The sequence below is a fragment of the Molothrus ater genome, chromosome 3 (assembly GCF_012460135.2).
Source record: "Molothrus ater isolate BHLD 08-10-18 breed brown headed cowbird chromosome 3, BPBGC_Mater_1.1, whole genome shotgun sequence".
In the NCBI taxonomy this organism is placed as follows: domain Eukaryota; kingdom Metazoa; phylum Chordata; class Aves; order Passeriformes; family Icteridae; genus Molothrus; species Molothrus ater.
The window spans coordinates 12,866,256-12,891,778 of NC_050480.2; the positions used below are offsets into that span (position 1 = coordinate 12,866,256).

The 25,523-nt window shown below is 41.2% G+C and overlaps 1 protein-coding gene across 2 annotated transcripts in view; it reads right to left on the reverse strand.

Moving 5' to 3' along the window:
• The window catches only part of ALK (ALK receptor tyrosine kinase), a 307,088-nt gene that overhangs the window by 41,948 nt on the left and 239,617 nt on the right, over window positions 1-25,523 (reverse strand). For both annotated transcript variants that reach the window (XM_036380516.1, XM_036380515.1), the window contains exons 9-11: window positions 18,212-18,381; window positions 7,364-7,458; window positions 5,860-6,003 (exon numbers count right to left, since the gene is read on the reverse strand). In XM_036380516.1, coding sequence (XP_036236409.1) covers window positions 5,860-6,003; window positions 7,364-7,458; window positions 18,212-18,381 — 409 coding nt within the window. The remainder of the gene's footprint in view (window positions 1-5,859; window positions 6,004-7,363; window positions 7,459-18,211; window positions 18,382-25,523) is intronic.

Sequence of the window (25,523 nt, forward strand, 5' to 3'; positions counted from 1 at the left end):
TCCAGTGGCTAAACTTTTGGATGCTATTAATTCTTCCTCACAGAGTCCATTTTACCTCTTCGTCTCAGGCAGATGCCATCTAGCTTGATGCCACGACCAAGTGGAACGTTTGCTTCATCTATTGGTAAAAACTTCCATAAGCTTCCCTTGTCTGCCAATATTTGGCCAATATGGGAAATCAGAGGCTTACAGGAAACTGCCCACCATAATCTTCACTAACATTTGGCTGCCACTGGCCCCATGGGTTGTGTGGAGAGCTGTAGATTTTACTCAGTGCATGAGCAATCTCAGTTATGCATTACCGATAACTCCAGTGGTCCATGCTGGAAGCCTGTAGGCAAAATACACTACAAGCATACATAAGAAACATGCTCAGTGAGGTAAGAATTTCAATTTTGCTTTGGGTTCTGCCATTTAACAGTGTTCTGTGAGCAGTAATTGGAGATTATAACCTTTCCCAGGATTGAATTTGCCAGAGATTAATGGGGCAGCGGTTGAAAGATGATGGTAAATGGCAGAACTAGGTTGTGCTCACAATCACAGTCTCATACCTGTTAAGTGTGCCTACAAAATGCTATTAAGGGGCTATAAAATGATCATAGAAATTAGTGAGTCTTGCCAGCAATACAAGAACCAGTTACTGAGGTATGGCTAGACTAAGAGAGGTCGGCTTTTCCACCTTTTCTGGAGTTACTATTTCTGTCTTTATTTTCTGAATGAGGGCAGCAGTGAAGACTTGGATAGTCTTTCAGTTCAATAGGAGGAGCATCTGCAGTGATGGCAAACATATGCCTGATTGATACTGAGTATTTCAAAGAAATACTAAGGTATTTCAAAGAAATACTCAAAAGCTTGATTCATACTTTAGACTTTTCTCAAGTGTTTATAAATAAGGAACAGTCTCAGGGCATTCTTGTAGGAAACTGTGGTCAGTGTAAGAGGGTAAGAGCAGTACTGATTCTGGACAGCAATGACAACGCCTTGTTTCTTGCCACCTTCTGAAACCAGGCACTAACAAAGCAGCATGAAGAAAACAAATTTCTTTTCCCTTTTATGATTCACAAAGAGTCTTCCATAATGATACATGCTAGCAACCTTTTTGGAATTTCATTTTGCTCATAATTACAAAGGATGGTAGAAATGCACATTAGGTAACAAAGACCAAGTTGGGTGGAGGTGGAAAAATTATTTAAAACATTTTCTGAGATTTACAGCAGTTTCTGTATAATTTAAACTGCCATTCTTAAGAGTGAGAAGCTTTGAAGTGTAGGTCTGAAACCTGTGAATTGCCCTGTTTATTTCAAGTGCATGATTAACTCTGGAGAGCAATTATGCCAATTCAACTTTGCTAGGTTGTATTTGGTTGCATGCTGATTTTCAGTATTGCACCGTTGCTATTTTCAATCCTACAGAGAAAGCAAGTGTAAACACTGCAATGAAGAAATTCATACCTACATATTGTGAGATCCCACTGTTGTGTCTGAACATCTCCATCACTGTTTAGAATGCTACATTTGTTGGGGGGAGGGCACTGGGCTGTTATTTACTGTGTTAATTGATGCATAATACAAAAATACAATTCTGCAGATACCTTTATTGCATTATACCAACAGTTCAGTTAGTATAATTGCATACAAAGAGCAACCAAATGTAATTTTCTTTTACTTAATACTTGCTCCGCTGTCCCTTTCAGCTCCTTCATCTGATTAAGTAATGTGACTGAGAGTTCTTCCGAGAAACAGCCATGGAAGTGCTCAAAACAGGACTCTCCCCGATGGAAAACACAAAATCTGTGCAACCACTAAATGCTGTGGGGAAGAGACTGCAGGAAAACAGTATCCCAGTTTGGGTAAGAAAATTATTTGATGGCAGTTTCCAAGCATGAAATCAGGGCTGCACAATGGCTGGTGGATGTGCAGAGCAGAAGGGACAAAACAATGCAAGATTTGAGGGGGGAAAAGGTTAATGTTTTTGCACATTGCACAACATGCCATTTTTGTACTGTGTGCCCTGACACAAATAAGTTGTCAGTGGGACAGAAGAGAAGCTGAAACATCAAAAGAGAGGCTATCCTCATGGTATTTAAAGCCTATTCAGAAGCACGAGAAATCTTTAATTAAAGCTTGATTGCTCTGTGTCTTGTTATCTCCTTTTGCCTACTGAGAATCCTATTTTGTCTCCTTCAGCTTCTGTGATAGTAATTTGTTTACCTCGAGTTCCTCATTATTGCTCACTGTATCTTTAGATGCCTGAATTTCCCATATTCTAGCCTTGTGTATAAAAGGAAATTGCATTGGTTTGATATAAATTGACTTTTTAATTGGTAGTTGAATGATAGTATGGTTTGAGAAGCTTTCAGTTTTACTTAAACTAATACCTAACCAATTTAAAAGCAAAGCCAAAGTAAGCCTGGATTTAACAACAGAATAAACAGCACTCAGCCTTTTGTACAATTTAACCATCTCAATGAAAAATCCTGGTTCCATTAAAGCTGATTCAGTCTTCTGGCATATGCAGACCTTGTTACAACTGTTTTTTCAGGCTGCTTCTAGAATCAAGTTTCACCTGCAACCTTTCAGCAAGAAGCTGGTATTCCAGCAAATAACACATCATTAGTTAACAGAAAAGGAAAGCGTTTGCACTGCCCTGTGAACATCTATCCAATGGCCACCTTGCACTGCTAGTAGCTGTGCGATCTGAAAACCACAGGAATGTTTCTGTGCTGGTCCTGGTCATCAAGGAACTTGAGAGAGCAACAACACCACATTAGCTGTAGACATTTCAGGTCTTATTCTACCTGGTGTGTTCATGATCCCAGTGTGACACACTGCAGTGGGTAGCACATTTCTGGAAGCTTTAGGGTGTTTGACAGCGTGGCTGTATGGTGTGTTTTGAGTCTCCAGTGTGCATGACCTGGAGGCCCACTGAGCCATGACCAACAGTGGCAAGGCTGAAGAAGCAAGTCTGAGGGTGCAGGGCCTGAGAACAGAGAGGACAGGGGGGCTGGTGGTGCCAGCCATCAATTCTGCTGGAAATGCATTTCCAAGCACAGGCAAAAGCAGCAGGTATGTATATAAGAGGCTGTGCTCAGATACAAAGGAACAAGTGGAGGGCCCCTGCCCTTGAAAACAAGTGAGCTTGTTTGGATTTAATGTTGTGTAAATAAAGTGCTACCTGTCTTTCAGGCTGTAGCTCCTGCTGCGAAGGCTGAGCTGGCCTGGAGACTTAGGGAGGGCATTTTATTATCCTGTAGTCTCATCAGCTTTAGGAGCACAGTTCTTTGTTTTAGTAAGATTTCTTAAGAAGGCAGTATTATAGTATGTGATCCATCACACAAGTCAAAGATCCTATTAACTGTAATTACTTTTAGCTGAGCTCATACTGGTCAGTGCAGTCTTTGGGACTTCAGGGTGGTGCTGATGCTATTGGTTCACTCACACTGCAGTAAATATGTGCCCATCAAAGGAAAGGCCTTCTCAGAATCAGCCTGAGGTTTCTTAAATGCATTACGGGATGCAGAAAGAAACAAGACTGAAGCTGGGTAAAATACATAGCCCAGGGACCAAACAAGCATCTGCAGTGTTTCCTGAGAGCAAGCAGGGGCTCAGCAACACAAAGGGAAAAGGGAATTTGGTGCTGCAGAGACCCTCAGAAATGCAATGACTTTCACTGCAAGAAGCTGCCACTCAGCTTCTCTGTTTCTGCCCTGTCTACTCTGAGGGCACAAGGGGAGAAAATTGCTGTAGGAGTAATTTCAAACCCCAAGGGCTAGAGACAATTTTAGACAGAATATGAACAAGACCAAGGATAAAGCCCAGAAAATAGGCAAGCTGTTTTAGATTGAAATTGCCTTGAATTTTCACCCCAAGGTCATCACAAATTATTTTAATTGCTCGAAGAACCTCAGTGACCTTCTCTTCTACCCTCATGCAATCTGATTCCCTTTATTTCTACCATCCAAGCCTTTCTTTAAATTGAATTCCTCGGACAGGACAGGGAGCAGAAGAGCTAGATGATGTCAAGTCTAGTGACAAGTAGGAAATAAAATTCTCACAAAAATTTACAGCCACAGGATTTCTAGCCCATGCACACTTTACATTAACTTTGCATCTAAAATCTAATGCTTTTTTTTTTTTCTGTTGCTAAAACAGAGGGTACCCTGGAAGGAAATGTATAGCTGCCTCAGGAAACTATATCACCACCCACAGGAAGTCAGCCAGAAATCCATAATCTACCCCTGCCTACAGATCCTACCATGAGATCACTGACCCAAGGGCAATACTGAGAGCACTTAAAAGACAACTCCACTGTTTCCAGGGCAGGAAACAGAGATACAGATATTGAAGGGAGAACTTCAAAAGATCTTCAAAGAGAACATATAAAGATACTTTTGTAAATTATACCTTTGTGACAGCCCAGGCTCACACACAGTATCTGTAAGAGAGCTAAACACAACCTTTATGGCTGAAGTGCAGCTTCACCCAGCCCAGCACCCTCTCCTATGGGCTCTTTGCCTCTGTCTCACTCCCTCGGGGCTCCTGGAAGTGCTTCTGCACTTTTCTTGCTGTTTGATGCTCAGCACATAAAATATCAGTAAACTCCATGTGATGGGGACTCAGCTGACCCTGCAGGCTGTCCCTCAGCCTCTGCTGCCAGAGCTCAGGCAGCAGCAGCTGCCCTGCTGGGAAGCACAGGGTGGGCTCATGGATCCAGCTTTTCAGGGAGGCTTTCAGGGCTCTGTGGGGCTTTTGGCCACGCTAACCAGACTGCTGTTAGCATCAGAGCTAACACCATTAGTCTACACACCTCAACAGAACACTGCAGGTAGCAAAGTGAAATACAGACTAGAAAAGAACAGATGCAAAAAACTCTTCTTAGCAGAAGAGTGGGAGAGAAGGAGGCAGCAGGAACAAATCCTTAGGCTTAATGACAGGGCAAAGGAGGCATTTATCAACCCTGCTCTCTAACTTAAGAGGGGAGGTATTTCAAATTGGCAGGTAGCTGCCCTAAGTGAGGAGAAACAGCTGCACACAGTGCTGGGGGTTGCAGTTGTTACAAGCCCTTCTGTCTCCTGCAGCCACCCCTCACTTCCATGGCCAGCCCTGCTGCCCCAGGCAGGCTGGAGGTTGTGGCTGCTTGAACCGGTTAGGAAGAGAGGCTGGCAAGGAGGAGGGAAGGAAGCCAATTCAAATGGAAATGCACCTTTGGGGCCCAAAACAGATATTGTGGATATGTGGGAAAGCCTGGGAGAGGAGAGAGGGAAACATTTGGGAGACAGCGATGGGAGCACAGTTAGGTTGGAAAGGCTCATTAGGTGGGAAGGGCTAATTACAGTTAGGTTGGAAAGAGGAGCTGAAGGGTAAGGGAGAATAAAGTAACATGAACATACAAGACTGACATTTCCAACTAAGTCCAGTACTGTACTATTTCAAATGGACAATGAGTATCTACTGAAAAAGCGAGGCTATGTTAGTTCAAACCAAGTCTGTATCAACCAGAGTTGGGTGTTCAGGTTAATAAATGCTAAACTCAGTCAATTTGGACACTTCACTTTGATTTTGCCCATTTTTAGATGACCATGACACCAAAAACACTTATCTTACAGTTTAAACCCATGTTTTACATCAAGGGGCCCTCTCTGGTTCTTTGACCAGCTGGCAGCCTGTTACAGTTAAAACCAAATTACAGTTAGCAGCTAAAGGTAATCTCTTTCTAGAGCATGTTTGTTTTATTTGTAAGAGACTTGGGAAAAGCTCTAATCAAAGGCTTTGGGGAAAAAAAATGCATTTAGCCACATTTAAATGAAATCTGTGCTAGTTGGAAATCTCTCCTGTCTGATGATGCTTCTCAGACAGTTACCTGCTGGATCAGAAAAGGGGGCACTGCTGAGCTGGAGATTTCCCAGGAGCTTTTGTTCCCATCCAAACTTCTTCTGGCCACCTCTACTGGTGAGCAAATTGTTTGACTCTGGAGTGGTACCTCGAGGTGTCTTCTCTCCACTGACTAGAAAACAAGAAATCAGAGATTGGTTTATGGCTGAGGGGGACTGAGTCACTATGTTACTCAAAATTGAAGCTAAAATAAGGGCTGGAGACTTCTGTGCTGAGAATAAGAGCCTGCAGTCACAGGATTTAACATTATTAAAAGAAATGAGCAGATTTACTTTCCATTGTTGTTACAGAACTGAGACAGAAGGAAAATAAACAGGAATGAGCGATAGGCAAAACATTAAGTGAAAGAAGACACAAAGCAGAAATACAGAAGACAATCTTTAGCAACTGTTATAAAAAAATTTTTAGCCAGTAAAAGCAGGAGGAATTTTCTTTAATTCTATCCTAATTTTAAGATCTCTTTGAATACTGTAACTTGAGGTATATTGCACTTGTGCACAGAACCCAAGAGGTATTACAGCACAAATGGAGAGACTCATGCCCCAGGCAATGCAAATTAAAGTAACACAAAGCAGATGAAACAATCTGACTGCAGAAGTGGTTTAGAGGTTTTCAGTCCAAACAGGGCTACAGAGGTTGCAGCTCCAAGCGTAGGAGAAGAAAGGATGTGCTCAAGTTCTGTTGCTCAGCCCAAGGCAGAAGTTTAATTTGTTCAGAGCAGCAATTTTCCAGCCCTCATGTAAGTTGTTGGTCTGAGGTACAGAGTGACAGATCATTGAACACATTTACAAATTAAGCAATTCACTATGCATGAGATTATGAAAGATGAGTCAGACACAAATGTTTAATAAAAATCTACATGTGCCATCAGAGGTACAGACTGGGCATATTCTAGAGGCCAGTCAATCACAAAGCCAGGATCAGAATCCAAATTTTTCCCCAGAGCAGTAGAGTGTGAAGATCCTAGTTTCTGATTCACACTTAAATGCATGTCAGTCCAAATAAAATAACCTTGTTCTAATTTAACTGGAGTATTGTGCCCAGTGTTATTGCAAAGTTAGTGTCAATCACAGGATGCTTGTCTTTTCCCAGCCAGTGTCCAACTGTCATTCATTTTGATAACTGACACACAGCAAACCAGGTCATGTGGAAATCTATAATCACACACTGGCTTCTGCATCAGCCTGGCTGGACAGGTGATGGTTCTGCCTCAGCTGGAAGCTGATCTCCCACACCCTGTGTCTCACTGCCCACTCATGCCAAACTGGGAACTTGCTCCCTGCCTGGCTCCACCAGTAAGGGGTGCACCTGACCGGGGTTCCTCTGCCTAAGCACAGTGATTTCTGACACAGACCTTTGCCTTTCAAGAGTCTTTGGAAGATAATGACACCCAGCCCGTTCCCCACAGTTCCCAAATTTCAATTACATGGCAAATAAAAGACAAGTCGCTTGCAGATAAAAGGAAAACTTACTTGTTAAATAACAGTCCAGACTAAGGGAGACATTGTCAAAAGCAATAATGGCATCAGAGCCTTCTTCCCATGAAGCGGTGATCTGAAACCAAAACCTGCACAAATTTGAAAAAATGGGATTAAATTCTGCTAAAGAACATGAAATTCAGAGCTCTTCACAATTAAAGCAGCTTTTGAATGGCGGAGAAAAACTTTTCACGTATAAAAATAATAAATTGATAGACAAAGTATCCTCACTCCTAGTAAGGAAAGATGATCTGAGGAGGGGAGCTATTCAGTAATATAGGTGGAGAGAATAAGAGAATATTGCCCCTCTTCCCTCCAGACAAACAGCCTGAAGAAGCAGAAGTGTGTGTATGCATGTGGTCAGAAAACAAAGTCCCCTGGATTCTGGTACAAATAAAAGCTCAACCAACTGATCAGACCCCTAAGAGGTTTTAATCTCACAAGTGATTTACACCCCAAAGTGCTAAGAAAAATAAGTAGGCAGGGCTCTTGAAGTAATTTGGAGCTCCTAAAAGGAACCGGCAATCAAAGGCTGGACCAATTTTAGAAAGTATTTGGTGTTGATGCGCTCTGTAGGAAGCAAAGGGTGTCTAACAGCCCTGGCAGTCACAAAAGAGAGGAACTGACACTGGGTAGTCCACAGGAAGAGCAGAACTCATTATCTCCTTAGAGAAGCTGAGGAGGTTTGCCTTAAATCACTTCCTGATTTAAGGAAAGCTGGCTTCTGCTGGGAAGTTATGCCACTCTTACATTACCAGAAGAAAAATCACTGTAAATTCACTCTCAGTGATATTACAAGTCAACAGGAAGAGCAAAAATTACCCACAACCAAATACTTCAAATCTGACAGTACACTGACCACACATTAATTGTGTGTACTCATGGATTTAGGTTTTCTCTTAGCTTAGCAAGTTCATGTTCTCTCGATGCATATCTGCCACATAAAACGGTAATACTCTGCTTAGGAAAGAGAAAAATTTCTGAAAGCAGCCAACCATAGCTGAGCAGTCAGATACAATGCTCAGAGGTTGCATCAAGAATATAAAAACATGAAATGATCACAGGATGTAGAACAAGCTGCAAGTGAATATGAAATATTATTTAAACCTCATTCTCTGTTGTATCTTGATGTTTTACACCAGCAGAAGTTAAACCATTCGTGGGTCTCTTTAATGTAGATCTATTGCTGGTGCTTGTTGCTCTATATTTTAGAGATAAATGTTCAGTCAGAATGTGAATTCTTGCAGGTGCTTAGTTCAGACAAGAAAATGATGACAGAACAAGGTATTTTTGAGGAGCACACCTATTTATTTCAAAAGGCTTTAGAAATCCTGTCTCTTCCTTGCAGCAAGAATCTAAACACTGGCAGAATTTTTTTTTCTTCTCAGACTCTAGTCCTTTCTGCATGGCACTGGGTCTAAAATATTTTCTCTCAGCTTTGTGTATGTTATTAGCATTCCTACATTAGTCTTGGTGATTCCTACTGTTTTAAAATATACCTCTCCTTTACCAGCAAGCCAACCTCAAAACCAAAATTCCAGTGAAGCTGCCCTGGTCATGTGCATATTTACTGTGGGACAGCATATTCCTGTGTTTTGAATGTGGATTTTGACTGAGACTCCTGTCAGCAAATGTAACCAACTTCCACGTTGTTCTCCAACACAGAGCAGCTTTCCAGAGGGGACAGTGAGGTTTGGCAAAAGCTCAACCAGACCCCAGGGATATTTGTGAGGATATTTTGAGGATATGTAGATTGGAGTGTCATCATCTTCTGCAACTGGTGTTCTTGCTAAGCTACAGCTGGGCACAGAGTCAGAAAAGCTGACACAACCAAAGCAAAGAACTCAAACCAGGAAAAACTCCTGTCAGCCTCCAAAAGGTACAAAGGGTTTGGAACAGACCACAGAAAATATTTCTATAGTTATGATGTTTCTCCTTCTTCATTTCTGGTAAAGAAAAGCAACGATGTTCCAACACTAAAATTTCTCACTCCTTGGAGATATGCCTTGCACATATGGAGAGACTTCACTAAAACTGACTTTTTGTGTTCTAAAGACATGAGCAGCTGCCATGAAAGAGCAGGGGACACAAATAATAGTGGATATGGTGAAGGAAGAGTATCCTTAGCATCAAAGGCAGCTCAAATTGCAAGACACAATTTTCCTTGCTAAATGATCCATCTTTTTTAGCTCAAAAGGTGGCAGCTCCATCCATACAAGTCTGAATATCACAGAAGCATATTTTTAGCCTTCCAAAATCCATAAAAAGTGCAACTGCAGTCTGATGCTGCCAGCAGTCTCACAGTTCTTAGTTGGGATACCTGAAACCCCTTGTGGGTATGTCTAGGAGGAGAACAGAAGGGAACATAAAATCCTTGGATATTAAATTGGCTTCTGATGGAATTGGCTGCCCTCCCCCTGCCTCCCTCCCTCATTTGCTTTACAGCTGATATCCTACAACACTTCAAATTAAATTACAGGCTCTAGCATAAACATAAGCTGTTCAGTTTTAGACATGCCATACAAGACTTAAACAAAAGCTGTTGGACACACACAGTGGCCTCTGAATCTCCTTTTTCCTGCAAGTCACAGTGCCAGCAGCAGAGATGATTGAACTGTTGGTGAAACAGGTCCTAAAGCACCACAGGTCACATTCTGGTGTGCTATGGAGAAGCAGCACCTACCTCAGGCTGTAAAATACAGCAGAAGCTTCTCCTTCCTTGTTGTGTGCTGCTGAAATGCCCAGGAAGAGGTAGGGTGGAACCTGGCTCAGCTGCACATCTTTCAGACAGCTGTGAGTGAAAATCAGTGCCCTGCACACAGTGACCATTGGTGCTGCATTGAGGGGACCAAGTCTGGTGCATTTGAGCCTCAGCCAATTTCCTCAGGGTGCACAATAAATGCCACTTGCAGACAAGGACACTGATGTGAATTTATGATTGTAAGGTGTTAAACTGAGCCTGTAAAATTAATTACAAAGACAAATAAGCAATTGCTCTCTGTCAGCTTTTCCCTCCAGTACTGCAGACTTTAGCTCGGGGAGCATAAGAGACAGATACTAAGACTAGAGTGCACCTTCTTTCTGCCTCCAGGCAATGGAGCACTTCTAAAAATATCTTCAGGCAATTTCCTAAGGTTCATGCCCCAAGGTGTTATGCACTGATGCACTTTTCATGTTGTGCCTCTTCAGTCAATAAAGGGTTGTTCTTTTGAGAATTATCAAATGTTCAGTTTCTAAGACCTTGAAGGCATGACACAAACTAGTATTTCTGTTGTTGAAGGGAGTGCCATGTCACATGCCCATGTCAGTATGCAATAGGTTGCTTTTTACTTTTATATACAGTTCATTCAAGTTAAGAATCAGCCTTGCTGATTTCACCTGCAGGAACACCGGGACCAGAACTCTTGAGAAATTTCCACAAGTTCATCAGGGATGAAGAAAAATGACAGAAATGCCTCCAAAATACAAAAATTCTGTGAATGCTAAACACTATTAGGACCATCAGTGCTGCTTGGGTTGCCTATTAATCTTATTTTTTGCTAACACGAAAGCAATTTCAGTACAAACCTTCTCTTGAGACCAGCATTTCTGCAACAAATAGTTCATCATTTTATCTTCCCTTGTTTAATGCCACTATTAATTTAGAAATACGATGTCTTTCAAATTCCATTGAAAAAAGATCATCAGTTAACCAACATTTCAATCATTAGCTTTGGTGGCTTTAGCTTAATGGGCTAATTAAAGGAAATTTAATCAAAACTCAAGATGGAAATGTCACACATCAGTGAGATGGAAAAAACCCCACAGACAACCTCATTCCCTTGCTCCCTCTCTCTTTTTTTTTTTTTCTCCCTTTCGTTTGATCCCTGAAATCAGTGAAATAACTCCCTGTGACTTTGGTGGGAGCTGACACTGAAGCAGCAGCAGCAGATGTTACTGCAGTGACTCAGAACAGCACTGGAGGTGACAACCACCACAAACTGGGGTTTGTGCACAGATCAAAGAGGGGCAATGCTGACTGCACACCCTGCATCTCCACTGGCCTCAGCACAGCACAGACACAGCCCCTGCAAACACAGATGCTGCAGTGAATGGCCAGGAAAGAATATTCCTGAAGGCAGTTATACAGGAGCAGCCAAATTACTGCTGGCAAGTTTGTCATGACTTTGTGGCTTAATAAATCCCTGCAACTTCTTAATGTGGAAACCAGATCCTCATCAGATCAGTCTGTGTTTGTAAGCTAGATTTCTTCACAGGAATGAAAGCATGGCAGCTATGAAACACTTCAATGACTCGGATATTAGAAAAGTTACGACTTGAGGACTGGTGGAAATGACTTCTTAACTGTCTCCTTTTGCCCTACTCAACCTGGAGCACAGCTAGAAAGGGGATTCCTTAGATGTATGACAATTGGGCAGTACAAGCTCCACCCTGCAGGGCTGAGTGTTAGCTGAGCTGTGAAAGCAAAAACATACGAAGGCCTTTTTAAAAGAAATTCTGTTTGAGGCAAATAGGAAAGGCTGTACCAGGGGGACACCCTGACCCTCCTCCTTTCAGTCTCCTCTCTGGGGAACATCAGCTCCTCTGTTTGAAGGATACAAATTTCACATACATTCAAAAACCACTCAAGGGTGACCACTGCTCAAATATTTCAGTCACAGATAAGAAATGACACAAAATGACATTTTTTGGTTTGTTTCTTTGGTCCCATGTGTGAAATATCAATCCAGATGAACAGTTCTTTGAAAGTGTAATTTAACTCAGTTAAATCTGACCAAAACAGGACAACATCAAAACTTCTGGTCTGTAACCTTTCCCACTTCTCAAGTTTTTTGAATCTTGGGTTTTATTTCAGTGTGGTCAATATTTGAGCTTTGTCACATCCCCCTGGGTTTTCTTTCAGCTCGTTCTTTTTGATTACTTTTTTTTTTTTTCCTCGATTCTAACAGAAGACTGGTTCTCCTCAAAATATTTGGGGCTTATTAGAGAGGGAAATTCAGAACTGAAAGTGTGAAGATGTATTTATAGCTATGTTGGTATAGCCTCCATGAGGACAAACTCTTTTGCACACATCTATCCCTATATCTTCACTGCACAGAAATGTTAGGTTTTGCATGTATTCTATCTTCTTCTGATGAAAGGGAAATAAAAAAAACCCATTGAAGACCTCTGCAAGCTGATTTTCTGCAAATTCTACAGCTCTCTCCCTTCAGTAACTACTCTGAATTTCACCTAAATATTGTCCCTGGCTCATACAGACAGTTCAGATTTTCATTACCCAGATTCAGGCAGCTGCCTTCATGCCATTATTTTAGAAAGCCTCATAATCATTATTTTTTTTTCTTTTGATCATAAAAGACAGGGATTATTAACCAAGATTGAACGTTAATCTCCTCTGTACTCAATCCCCCATACAGTGACACGAACACAGCGTGTCTGTACGTACAAATCTCATTTCATAACTGGTAATGTTTTGCCTCTGATGGAGATGATTTCTCTCCCTACCTAGCTAAAATAATTACAGCTGAACCTGCTTGAGACCGAGGTATTCACAGAATGGAGAAATTTCAGGTCACTAACCCTTATTACATTCGGGTTCCCATTAACTTCTCTGTTACAAATGATGCATTGTTAGCTCACTTCACAAAGGAATACTCACTATTTGGGATAAAAGACACATTTAGAGGAAATAAGATTATTTGGAGAAATATAAGCATGTTAACCAAACTCAGTTACAGTGACAGAATTGCCGTGCAGGAAGTTACTTAATAGCTAGTAATAAAGATTGAGATTTAAAGGTGTTATTAAAGACAACCATGCGTGCACAAAATCTGTCACAGGTACTCTGCACACACTGTCACAAAAACCACTTTTTCAGATGCACAGAACAACATTTTCAGAATAACTCTTTCAGAAGGAGGACAGTCACAGACAGACATAATTAATGCTAGAGAGCAGAAGAGCAGTGATCTGATCTCACTGCTTTTAACAAAGTAATGTGTGGCCACCTCAGGGCAACACAGCCTGGGCTTGTAGGGTGGATGTAAGACAGACTGAAGAGATCTGGGTGCAGATATGTCCAATTAATATATATCCATAGAATATTCTGTGAATTGATATATATGTGGTAATGTGTAAGCAGACACATGATTAGCTTATGTGGAGGGTCCCTATTTCTTCTTAGAGAATGGGAAGAAAATTTAGGAGTAACATGAAATAAACAGGCCCCTGGGTCAAAAATATTGCCAAGGACCTTTCCTTTCCAAGTGGGAAACCTGACACTGAGAAACTTATAAATAAATTCTGAAAGGAATGAGAAGGAAAGACAGAGCAATGCAAGAGAAATTACTGGACAAGAAGAGTGCTTAGCCACAGCTGGTGGAGATACAGGGGTATGAGATGAGACCATTTCCTTTTACTGCTGCAATGAGTGAGAGGCTCCCCAGGTGCTGTGGCTGCCATTGACACCAGAGCTGCTGAAGGAGCCAGACAGAACAGACAATCTCACTCCCACAGACTGAAAGGGAATCCTACATGGATATGGAAACCAAAACCTAACAAAAGCCAGTGTAGTTTGTAAAACCCACAAGTCAGCAAAATTGGAATAGGTAATGAAGCCAGTTAAAACAAAATAGCAAGTGCAGCTGTTAGGATGTGAATTCTGACTTGTTGAAACAGAATATTACCCTGTGAGGTAACTGCTGTCTGTAGGCCTTTCTGCTTTCTTCTTCAGGAAGCTCTCATCCTTACCCAGCCTTCCAGGTAAGTCACCTTACTGATCCCTTCCAACATAATAAAATTCTCAGTCTGTGTTCAGGAGAAGGTCATCAGCAAGAAAATAATTTTGAAGCTCTCTAAGCACTATGGGACCAAAAGAAAATTGGTTTTTCACTTTCTGAACATGCTTCCCTGCTAGAAGGACATGACCTGGCCTTGCCATCAGTGACAAGGCAAATGGTGCTGCTATTCTTGACTGAAAATTTAATTTCTAGGGACCTCAAGTAAACTCTTATTCCTTCCTCCATCTGGACACTACTCATAAAGACTGGCTGAAAATTTAGATATTGTAATGCCAAAAAAATTGAACTTAAGAAGAAAGGAAACCAAAGAAACCTTTCTAACCAGTAAACACATTTAAATTCTTTTTATATTTCCACACAGTCTTCTTCTGTCATGAGACTGCACTGAGGTGGGACAGGTTACTATTAACATTAGCTATTTTTAACAGATTCCCCTTACAGATGTTACAGTGAAATCTTTTAAAAGAAAAGAACAGGGTTAGTAGAGAATAGAGGCCTTGAAAGTCCAGAGCTGGACTGGGCTGGCTCAGTTGCTGAAGTTGTTGGAATCTACTTCCAGGCAACTTCAGCCAGGTTGTAGAGGAACCCAGAGAACTTTTAGTCTACATGCTGCTCCACATGGCTGGCCTCAGCTTCATCAAGGGAGCAAAAATCAAGATATTTAGAATTTTTTCTTAAAGCATTAATTTTCCAGTCAGGCTTCAGCCTATTAGAGTTAATCCTTTTCCACCTCTCACACTCTGTAGCAAACAGTTGCTAAGTGTGGGTGATAATGAGCACCAGCCTAGAGCAAGCTCCAGAGAATCACTTAGTTACATGTTATTGTATTTTATCTATGTGCTGTACCTTGACCACACTGTTTAACTAACAGAATGTCTAATTATTAGCTACACAAATCACTCATCTTCAATTACATCAGGCTTCTGTTTGCTCTTGCTCTCACATTCCCACAACATTATCATTACTAAAATTTAAATGCACATGTACTAACTAAAAGCAAATATATAAAAAAAGCAAGCCCAAACTACCAGGTACAACATAGTTTTTAAGACTGTTTCCTACTTGCATTTCTGTGAATTAAAAAAGAACAATCCTTGACAGGCTTATCACTTTTCACTGGAAAACAAATAGTAATTTTCCATCAAGTCAAACAATCTTACAATAAGGTGATTCTCTACTCTACTCTCAATCCAAATGTTGTAGTATTGCACTAATATATAAATTCCAGTAAGTACAAATAACCATTTCTCTAGCTTTCACTAATCTCTGCAGATTATTTGATTTGCAGATAATGCATCCTTTAGAGAGAGGTAAGTGGCTCTACAGGGGATAACAAATCACAGCCAGGATTGTTCAATCATGTTGAGTATATCTCACTGGCAACTTAAAATGCAGCACCTCTGGAGGTGATGCCTTTTGCCTCTGGTAGGCACAACCTGTTCATCCAACAATTTAAGGAGTTCTTGCCCACAACTGGTTTTAATTGTAGCTGTTTTGATGGCACATGGCACATCCTTACCAGGCCCTTGGCCCTTCCTCCCCCATGCATTTAGAATTGGGTTACAGCTCTGTTCATCAGCTCTGTTGGTCAACACAACACATGAGCTCTGAGGATTGTTCTGCTAACATCTGCCAGAATAAAAGCAGGTAGATAACTTCAGGAAGATGTAAAGTGCCGGCACTTCAGCTTCTTTCAAGTCCATGCAGAAGAGGTAAGACCTCACACAGGGTGAAATTGTGATTGCTTGTGTCCAAGGTTGCCCAGGCTAACACAGGACCAGATATCTACCATCCCTCAGTCACAATTTTACTTCTTTGTCTTACTCCTCCCTCTTTTCTGTTACTGCCAATTCACCTGAAATGTTCTAGCTGTGATTTTCTGCCAAAGTATAATTTCTCCCAACAGCCTGAGGGATATCAAACATTTAAGAAATGTCTGTTTCTAAAGATAGAGCTGATCTAATTTCTTGGAAGTCTTCCTAATGATTCTTTGAAGTGCTGTAAGCCAAACATGGAAATTATGGCTAAGCAGCTTTTAAACAAGCATGCTTTTGAGCAGTTTTAGAGCATGTTATCTTGTTATTAATAACATTTTCCATTCAGCTTCCCAGGCACAATGGAATGTGCTTTAAAATTGTGTGAAACTGGTACGCTGGTGTGCCTTACTAGAGAGCTTTACTTCTTTGAGGTAATTTAAACTTTCAGCTCCTCCTGTAGGAAAATCTGCAACATCATGGCTATAACACAGACCCTCACAGCTTCTGACACAGGAACCGCTTAGAAAAACACAGACACAGCAAGCTTTCAGCAGCACCAGCACTGTGTTCAGTTAACAACTTCTTACAGTTCAATAAAACTGTCATTTATCTCCATTTATATACTGGAGTCTCATCAGTACCAGTTTGGTGTATACTTCCATAGAATTCCTTCCTAATCCGTACAGCAGTCCAGATTTCCTAAGAAACAGGTTTTGAAATGGTAAGAAAGATGCTTGCAGTATTTTCATGTCTCACAGGAGGCTTCTTTCTTCCCAGGGAGGATTGGTTTCAATTAAATCAAAATTAGAAGAAAAATTCATTAACATAGTGCAGTTTCTGTGAATAAATAAGGCCAAAAACTTTTCAAGAGACACCAAAACTTCAAAGTTTTCCTTGCTTATGTCTTTACCTCCAACAAGCTCCCCTCCTTCAGGGGACCCATCTGTCTTTCTCTGTAAGCAATGGGGAAGTAAGCGTGTCAGCACCTTATACATAACAGCATTCAGCACTGTGTTATCAGCTGAATCCACGATTTCTCATGAAGCACTGCTAGCCTGACTCCTAAGATCAAAGTGTTCTCTGCCTGACTGTGCAGGCAGAGAGAATTTAGAGGAAAGCAATTGTACAAGGGTACAGAATAATTCAGGTACAAAACATTCCTCTGGCAACACTAGGAAATAAATCACATAATAATAATGGCAAAATAAACCATTCTTCAAAGGAAACACAGCTGAAGGGAATGAAGCAACCAGGTATTTTTACAAATGGTGCTTTACCAGTGACTGCACAATAAGCTTAATGCTGGCATTTTTTAAATCTTTGATGCACACATATTAATTATACATTCAGGACCAAAGCACTGGCAGTGTCCTTGTTGTATTTGCAGCCTATGTGCATCCCCAAGTGCCAGGGAGATAAAAGACATACTGATATAATGTTTGTTCAAAGTTCTGAGAAGGCAAACTACCCATTAATGAAATCCATTATTTCTAGGGCACAGGTTTCCAAAAAGACAAGGGACACCAGTGCTCATGACACAGATGGTAGATGCATCTTGCAGCCTAAGGGCCAGGGCAGCAGGAGGTGAAGTATGTCTGTGCCTTCTCTAGAAACATCACACATTAAAAGTAAACAATGAAAGAGAGTATTCCCTTAAAGACAACTGGCAAGAAACAGCTAAAGCAACACTCTAAATAAACATATGCTACCAGATAAACTTTCTGAGCTTAAAGCCAGAATAAAGCCATGACTGGCACAGCCCTTTATCAAGGTGATCTTCTGCTACAGCTAAAACAAAGGATGATCCATCACATGGAATCTGATTTTCTAGCAGGCTCTTTCCTCACCTCTCCATCCTCAGATCTAGACGCATTGAACACCAGGGGCTTTGGTACCTAGAAAAAGTATCAGCTATGGAGCTCACATCCCACCCTAGCAAATCATGAGGGAGCACCAAACGTGCAACATAGAACAGTATGCAAAGAGTGGGTCCCAGTTAATGAAACGGAGACACAGAAGTTTAAGCACCTTGCTGTAGACTACCCATGGAATCAGTTTTTGAACTAAAACTTTGACTTGGGAGCTGCAAAACTGTGTGCTTTGCCCAAAATACTCAGTTATTCTTATTGTCTGCTTCTAACAGATGAAGAAGATGCCTCACAGAGGACAAAGCACTTCTGCTTGAGGGAACAGCTTCCAGGAACAATGCTGGCCATCTTCATTGCCAGGTAGCTAGTGCTGCCAGGACTGATCATCATGCAGGAGAATGAGGAGAGAACTCATACCTATCCAGTATCTCTGGGAGAGGTAAGATCATCCACTGCCATATTCCCAAGGCTTCGCTGTTCTCGGAATGCCAGAACGTCCAGCTCTGCTCCTTTCCCGTCTTGTTCTCCACCAGCACCAGGGAGACATTTCCCAGCAGGACACCGTGGATGAGCCATGACATTCGTAGCTGGAAGAAATAAAACATTTGAGATTAAACATCACAAACATTATTCAAAAGTTAACAAAGTTATCAATTCCTCTTTCCTTGCTTTCCAACCACCAAAAAGTTGATTCTCCCATCCTTATATAATCAATCCCTTTAGGAAACGCCACAGATGTGGAAGCCTGTAATACTCAGTATATGCTATTAAACATTGAAACTACTGGCCTCTTTTGTTTTCTTTTTGTAAAGTTGAGTCTAGACAGTCTGTTTTAGCTTTCACACGTGTGGCTAATTTTACAGGGATAAGACTATACCTCTCTTTTGAGCAGTACAAAGACTACACTCCCCTAAGATGCCACCTAAGAGATTCAAGTTAAGACTAACAACTTATTCAGTAATAAATTTTTATATTCCAGTAGCAGTAGTAGCAAAAAACGTAGGGAGAAGACTGCAATAAGCAGGCATCACTAGTAATCACATCCTCGTTCCCCAGATACCCTTTTCAAAAATCAGTTTATTTTCCATCCAAGTTTATACAGATTTTTCAATTAAAGTTCAGTAATAATTTGGTGGGTTTTTTATTAATTAAAATACTTCAGGGAACCATTTTTCTAACATTTCTGTTATGATAATGTAATTTAATCAATTTCTATGCATTTAACCCTGTATGTAAAATTATTTCATGTAGTTTTCTCATTTTATGACTTTCTCACTCTCATTGTATAAAAAGAAAACCAAATTCCTTTCACATCAGGCTAGCTTCACAAGCCAGAGTATATGAACATAGTCTTCTTATTTTCTTGTGAAAAAGAAAAGGAGCTAGCCCTTTGTTGATAAAGAGCACAAGTAAAACACCCATATATATTCTACTCAGGAGCTGGGTTTCATCTCAATAACCAGTAGAGGTGAGAATGCTGAAGGAATGAGTTTATTAAAGCTACATTAACAATGGATGTTTTGGATACAAGAAAGTGTTCAGCACAGTATCTGGTGTCCATACATATTAAATAAAGCACTCTATTTTTCAGCACTTCAAAGCCACCACCAAAGTCAGGAGGCTCAGAATTCAGTTTGTATTTTACAAAGGAACACCTGATAACATTACTTCCTTGCTTTGATAGCACAGAACATCCATATCCATTTCTCAGCATAAAACAAAACTGCTAATTTCGCTTGCTGTTCCTATGTCATGGTGTAAGTTTGTTCTGGCAGCCAAATCAGATGTAGGCATCAAAGTGACAGAAGTGTTGCTATTATTCCTAGTTTATGATCACAATTTTGGAGTGGGTGGAACAAAATTCTGGATATCCATTGCATTAATTATCAGTTCTGAATTTGGGTAAACACTCCAGTTCATCTGCCTGTCTCCAAAGCTACAGAGAAAGAAGTGACTTTATACTGCAAAACTGTGACAGAGACTGAATAATCTAGATGGGGCTCTTCTCTCTCTCCAGTCCAAAAATCACTGGACTTGCCTGGAACCCATTGTACTGTATGACCCGAGGACTGAAAAATGCACAAACAGATATGCCAGTTTGTGTCTGTGAAAGCATTTTGTTACATTATTTTGGCCACACATCCCAAACTGATGTGTAAGATTCTGAGTGGTCTAGCAAACCATCACAGGTGCCCACAGCACTTCTGGGGACAAGCTGGTCAAGTCTGGACACTGGTCAAGTCTGACTTCCAGCTCACTCCCACCACAGTTCTGGGAAAGGATTCATGGAATCCCATGGCTATTTCCACAGTTTCAGGCGGTGGAAACCACGGCATCAAGTGTGAGGATTTTCACCTCCCAGACACAAGAGAGAAAAAGCAGAGTCAAGCAGGATAGCCAGGAACTGTTTCAGATTCACAACATGATGGCCATGGAGGCAGCTGAGGAGGGCTGAGTTCATACCCAGCAACCAGAAGCAACACTGGTGAGAGAGGCTGCTGACAAATGTTCATGGTATAGGAGGCTGATGCCTTCAAACTTGGTGTCTGCGTGGCTACTCCTAACGGGTGACAATCAAGATGCAAGAAATTGTTGGGTATTCCATATTTTCAATTGCCTACAAACTGAGGCATTTTTTAGTGTGAATTTAAAGTGAAAATTTATACCTTTCAGACCCAGTAAAGTAAATTTTCCTTGAGGAAACTGATCAGGACTTAACTATTTGTTTTAATAAGTTTGGAATGCCAATGGGATATTTTAAACCCTCCATTTATACCAGAGAAAGCAACACCTCTTACTGAGACTCCACGTGTCCACTTTTAGGACCCAAGTGCCAACTCCCTGTGCAACACACTGTGTGACATTTTTAATACAGGTGAGTTGGAGCAACTTCACCATGCCATTTTAGTAGTTTAAAATTTGAGAGGTAAAGCAGAAGGGCAGAAGCTTCAGAAAGCTTCTAGGCAGAAGCTTTCAGACCTCTGTCTCTTCTGGAGACCTGCCAGAAGGTAAGAGGCAACATCTACATGGTCAGGAGTGAGGGAAGAGCGAGCCTTTGATAGCTGTTAACGTAACACTAGAGCAAAAGCTGAGGCAATTGATGAATTGGAATGAATGCCTTTGCACACATGTCAGCTGTTTGAAGGAAAGAAGTAGCTGGCAACAGATGTGGGAGATCAGCTCATTGGCAAAGTGCAATATACAAACTCTAATGAACTGGCTCTGAGTGAATCGACTGGCACTGTGTCCAAATGGGCATTTTTGGCTGTGATTTTCATGGTTTCTAAGCTTCACAGCAGGGCAGTCCAGGTCTTTTCACACCTGCTGAAGTGAACCAGAGCAGATGAGCTGGATACCATAGTAAAGACTTCTGAATGGGGCTGGCATTCATTCTGTAGAATACAGCATCAATGATGGCAGATGGCACTACATACACAGCGCACCCTGCAAGCAGAGCAGTGGCACATTTGGAAAACTCTAGATCTGGGCTGTTGGTGGAATACCCCAACATTATGCATCAAACATCTCTCTCTGTGTTAAACCAGCAGCAAAATATTCAGATGCTAGAAACACCACTGAGAAATTAATTAAGCGTAGAAGGTAGGCAGTGGCTCAATGGCACCTTGCTTTCTGGCTTTAGAGTCCACCAGAGCTGCTGATCAGCTGTTCATATGCAAACCCACTGACTCAGTAAATGAAATGGTTTAAACTGATCTGGGGAAAATCAGGGAGGGAGAGCCCATGGTAAATACACAGCATATTGAGGCAAAACTCAGGTCAGATGGCTACATGTACTATACTGCAAACACCATCTGGAAAGATGCCTTCTGAGAATCCCCTTAGCCTCTGAGTGGGTGGAGTTTCTGAACTGACAAACAGGGGACTCAATTCATCCCAGAAAAAAAAAACAAACAAACAAAAAAACCTAATCCTTATCAATATCAACAGGGCTTGGCAGGTGAAGAAAAACAAGGAAGGTAGATTTTCCAGCACAAGCTGCATAATTTCAAGACCACCTGAGAACAGAGACTTCCATTTTACTTCTTTATGCAAAAAAAGAAAAATAAAATACCAAGAATATTCTGGTTGAAGTTTGAACTTGCTGACACCTGTGAATCTACTTTAATGACTAGAAACATTTCAGCATAAACTATCTCTGAGATGCCTGTCCGAGGACCAATGACACACACTTGCAGCAGCATAAATAAAACATTCTGCAGTGACACTCTGGAGAGCTGCTGTTTCTTTTTCCTCCCTTTCTGCAGAGCAGTGATACTGACTATTAGCATTATGGTCCTACCTGGCAGAAATTGATACTTCAAACAGGGCCTGGAATAAAGTATTTTTAAGAAGACAGAGAAGAGTCTACAGGCATTTTCCTCCCAAGGAAGTGCAGTAGTTGGATCTCACTGGTGGCTCTCTGGCCAGCAACACCTCAACTCTAGACCACAGGTTTTCATCTTGTGAGACAGCACATAACTTAATTCTGATGCCCCCAGGTTTTTGTTCACCCTCTCCATTATGCTTGCTCAAAGGAATTGCTCAAAATTTTCCTGACAAGGAACAGTGGATTCTTGAAATGTAGACATTTATTCTCCTAAAAAACATTACTGTTCCCTTGGGTCTTCTTCACTGGAAGAGAAACAGTAGAAATTGTTTTCAGCTGTGAATGCACTGACCCAGTAAATGTAGCTCAGGTATTAAAGGAGCTTGGAAAACATCTCACTGTTGAGGAGAAACTGAAGCTGCAAGTTGGGATATGATTTGCACAGAATTAGGCAATACCTGCAGACCCCTTTGCCAAGTCTCAGTAAGCTCTGTACATGAATATGAGCTACCTTTGACATGTGAAGTTTATCATACTGACGATAATTTTTTTCTTACCAGAAATGAGAAATGGTTGCATACAACAGTACAAGCAAAGACATCTATTACCACTGTTCAGCAATTCAGGCTTGGACTCTTATGAATAATAAAGAGGATCAAAAGGTCTTGTTCCTGGTTTTCGGCCAGATCTACAACAGTGCATGATAAGACTCTCTTGTAGTCTGCAGACACTTCTGCTTCAGATGAAACTCAGGTGTGAAAGCAAAAACCTTTTGTAAATGATAGAATTTTAATTAATTGATCTGATTACGTAGCTTTAAAATACCTAGGCAGGCAAGAGAAGCTCATGTTTTATATGAACAGATTCTCCCACTATTTATTCTTACATTATTTCTTACTTTATTTCAGAAAACAGACCAAGAGAAAAGTAAAAGCAACAACAAAAGAGAAAGTGTTCAGAATTTTGCTGTCAGGGGACTGTGGAATGACCAGTACTCAAGAGATTTCAGATGCTACAGACCCTCTGATCCAATGACACAAAAGCCAGGTGGGAAAGGGAGCAAGAGAGGAAGTAACAGTAAATAAGCTGTTCAGATTTTAAAAACAACATTTTAAAACAAGAAAGTATGCTAAGAATATTCTGTCAAATAAAGCAGATGAAAGGTTGAGCTAGAGGCATATCTATGTTGCATTTTTCATGCTCGTAAATTTTCAGTGTCAATGTTATTACCATGTACGCTTCTAAGTTATTTAAAGCTCAAGGAGCAGAGGAGAAAAAGAGACACACTGCAGGTGTAAGCATGGGGCTCAGAATGCACTCAAGGAATGATTTATATTATTGACTTACATGCCTTGAAAAAATTGCAACACTTCTGCATAGAAAAGAGAACTGAATTAATAAACAGAGAAGATGAAAACATCTTTATGTCTGTAAACCTGGCTGAGAAGGCAAACTTCAACTATACTGCTCTACATCAACATGTTATATTTATTTTTGAGAGAGAGTACATTTACATAAAAAAATAATTTCAGATGTTAAAGAAATCTGGCCCAGTTTAGTACTATCATACATAACATAATGGTGGCTTTCAGAAACAGCTAGTTGAAATGTCAAAATAGCATCAGAAAAATATTTTCATGACTTTAAACACAGCCAAAAGCACAAAGCACATTTACTACCACAGGAATCTGTTTGTATTGTTTTCCAGCAACTATACCCTTTAAAATGTTTGACCCAGGGCCTACCAGCAAAATGAAACAATCCAGTTCCTAATCACAAAGCAGTCCCTCTTGCAGAGTCACCTTACTCCATGGAGGTGCATGCAATAACATTTCAGGCTAATTTCAAATCCACCCCTACAGCTCTGCTGTTCCTCTCCTTCTCTCTGACAGCCCACACCAAAGCTGCAGCTTGGCTTTTACTTATCAGGCATGGCACTGAGATTCTGTCACAGATTCCCTTGAGCTGAGCAAAGCACAGCCTTTCTCAAAATTTGCTCATGTTTCTGGAGTGACTTCCAAGGAGAAGCAGCAGTAACAACCCGCCACAAAATGAAATCTTGCAGGAGAGATGCAAGACTACAGCCCAGGCAGGTACAACTGTACCAGCCTCTTGCATGTTTTTGTGAGAGAAAGCCACACACTTTGGGAAGAAACAGGCATGTTTCTTGTGATCTACAGGTACCACAACACCCTTCAAGGCCTGAGGATGCAGACATCAGGGAACATCTCTAAAAAATTGAAGGAAAAGCAAATCAGCACACGTGACTGCACCTGCACAGCAATAATGCTGGGCTGAGGGAGATGGGATTGCCTTCTTGTCTTGTACATGGGGGGTCAGAGCTGAGTCTCCAGCTTCCACACAAAGGTGAGTAATCCCTGGGCACCTACAACACTTCTGCCAGCTCTCTGACTTCTTTGTGAAGTACTGAGGAGTGGGTGGCCATGACAGTTTGGAAACTGTGCACACCTAGGAGCTATCAGCTGTGGCAAAGCAATTAGTTTTGCCATGGGTGGTGTCTGAGATGACAGCACTTCCCTTGCATTTAATTGCAATGTGGTTTCCTAGGTTCCCAAACACCAGTACAGCTTCTAATGACATGCATATGGATTTCTTCTGCAAAATGAGGGAATGCCTATCCATGCCATGCTCCTCTGTCAGCCTTGTACATGCCAGCTGATTCCCACTCAGAGGGGAATCTCAGTGTGAGAGAAGGGGCAAATAATGCTCTGCTTTACTGCTTGAGCTCTAAAAACTCTGCCTTTCAATCAGGCCACTGTTGGCTTAATTCTTTGCACTTCACACGCATCCCTATGCTCAATTACACATGCTTTGCTTCCAGTGAACTTTTACATGTGGGTTAAAAGGTTTTCACTCTTGATTACTGTGACTGTGTATTTCCAGAAGCATTTCCTGAGCTTTTTGTTGCATCTCCCCTCTCTGGCTACTTCAGGGTAATAGAGCATCACTTCATGGACTATGTGAACCACTTCCTGCATTCACCCAAGATTTAGTAGAAGTGCCACAGTCTCCCTCTTCCATACAGAGTGGGTGTTAAACACAGACTTAAAGGGGTCAACAAGCAAAGGGCTCTTCTAAAAGTGCAACATGAAAAAGATAACAAAGGCTGTCTGGATTGCAAGCAGGAGAGATTCTTTGAAGCCAGGATACTCCAGCCAAGATTTAATAAAACAACAAAAGGAAAGAGAAGAACTAACTGAACCAAGAATAAAGGGCAGCACACAAACTGACTGCTCTGACCTGCCAAAAGCACTGAAGAACAAAGAAAATGAAAATATAAGGCTGCTCAAAACAAACAGGAGTGAAGTGCAATACAAAGCTATACACAAAGTGCAAAGCACATTAGGGCCAATCCCAAAAGTGTGGGAAAGTACAGGCTGT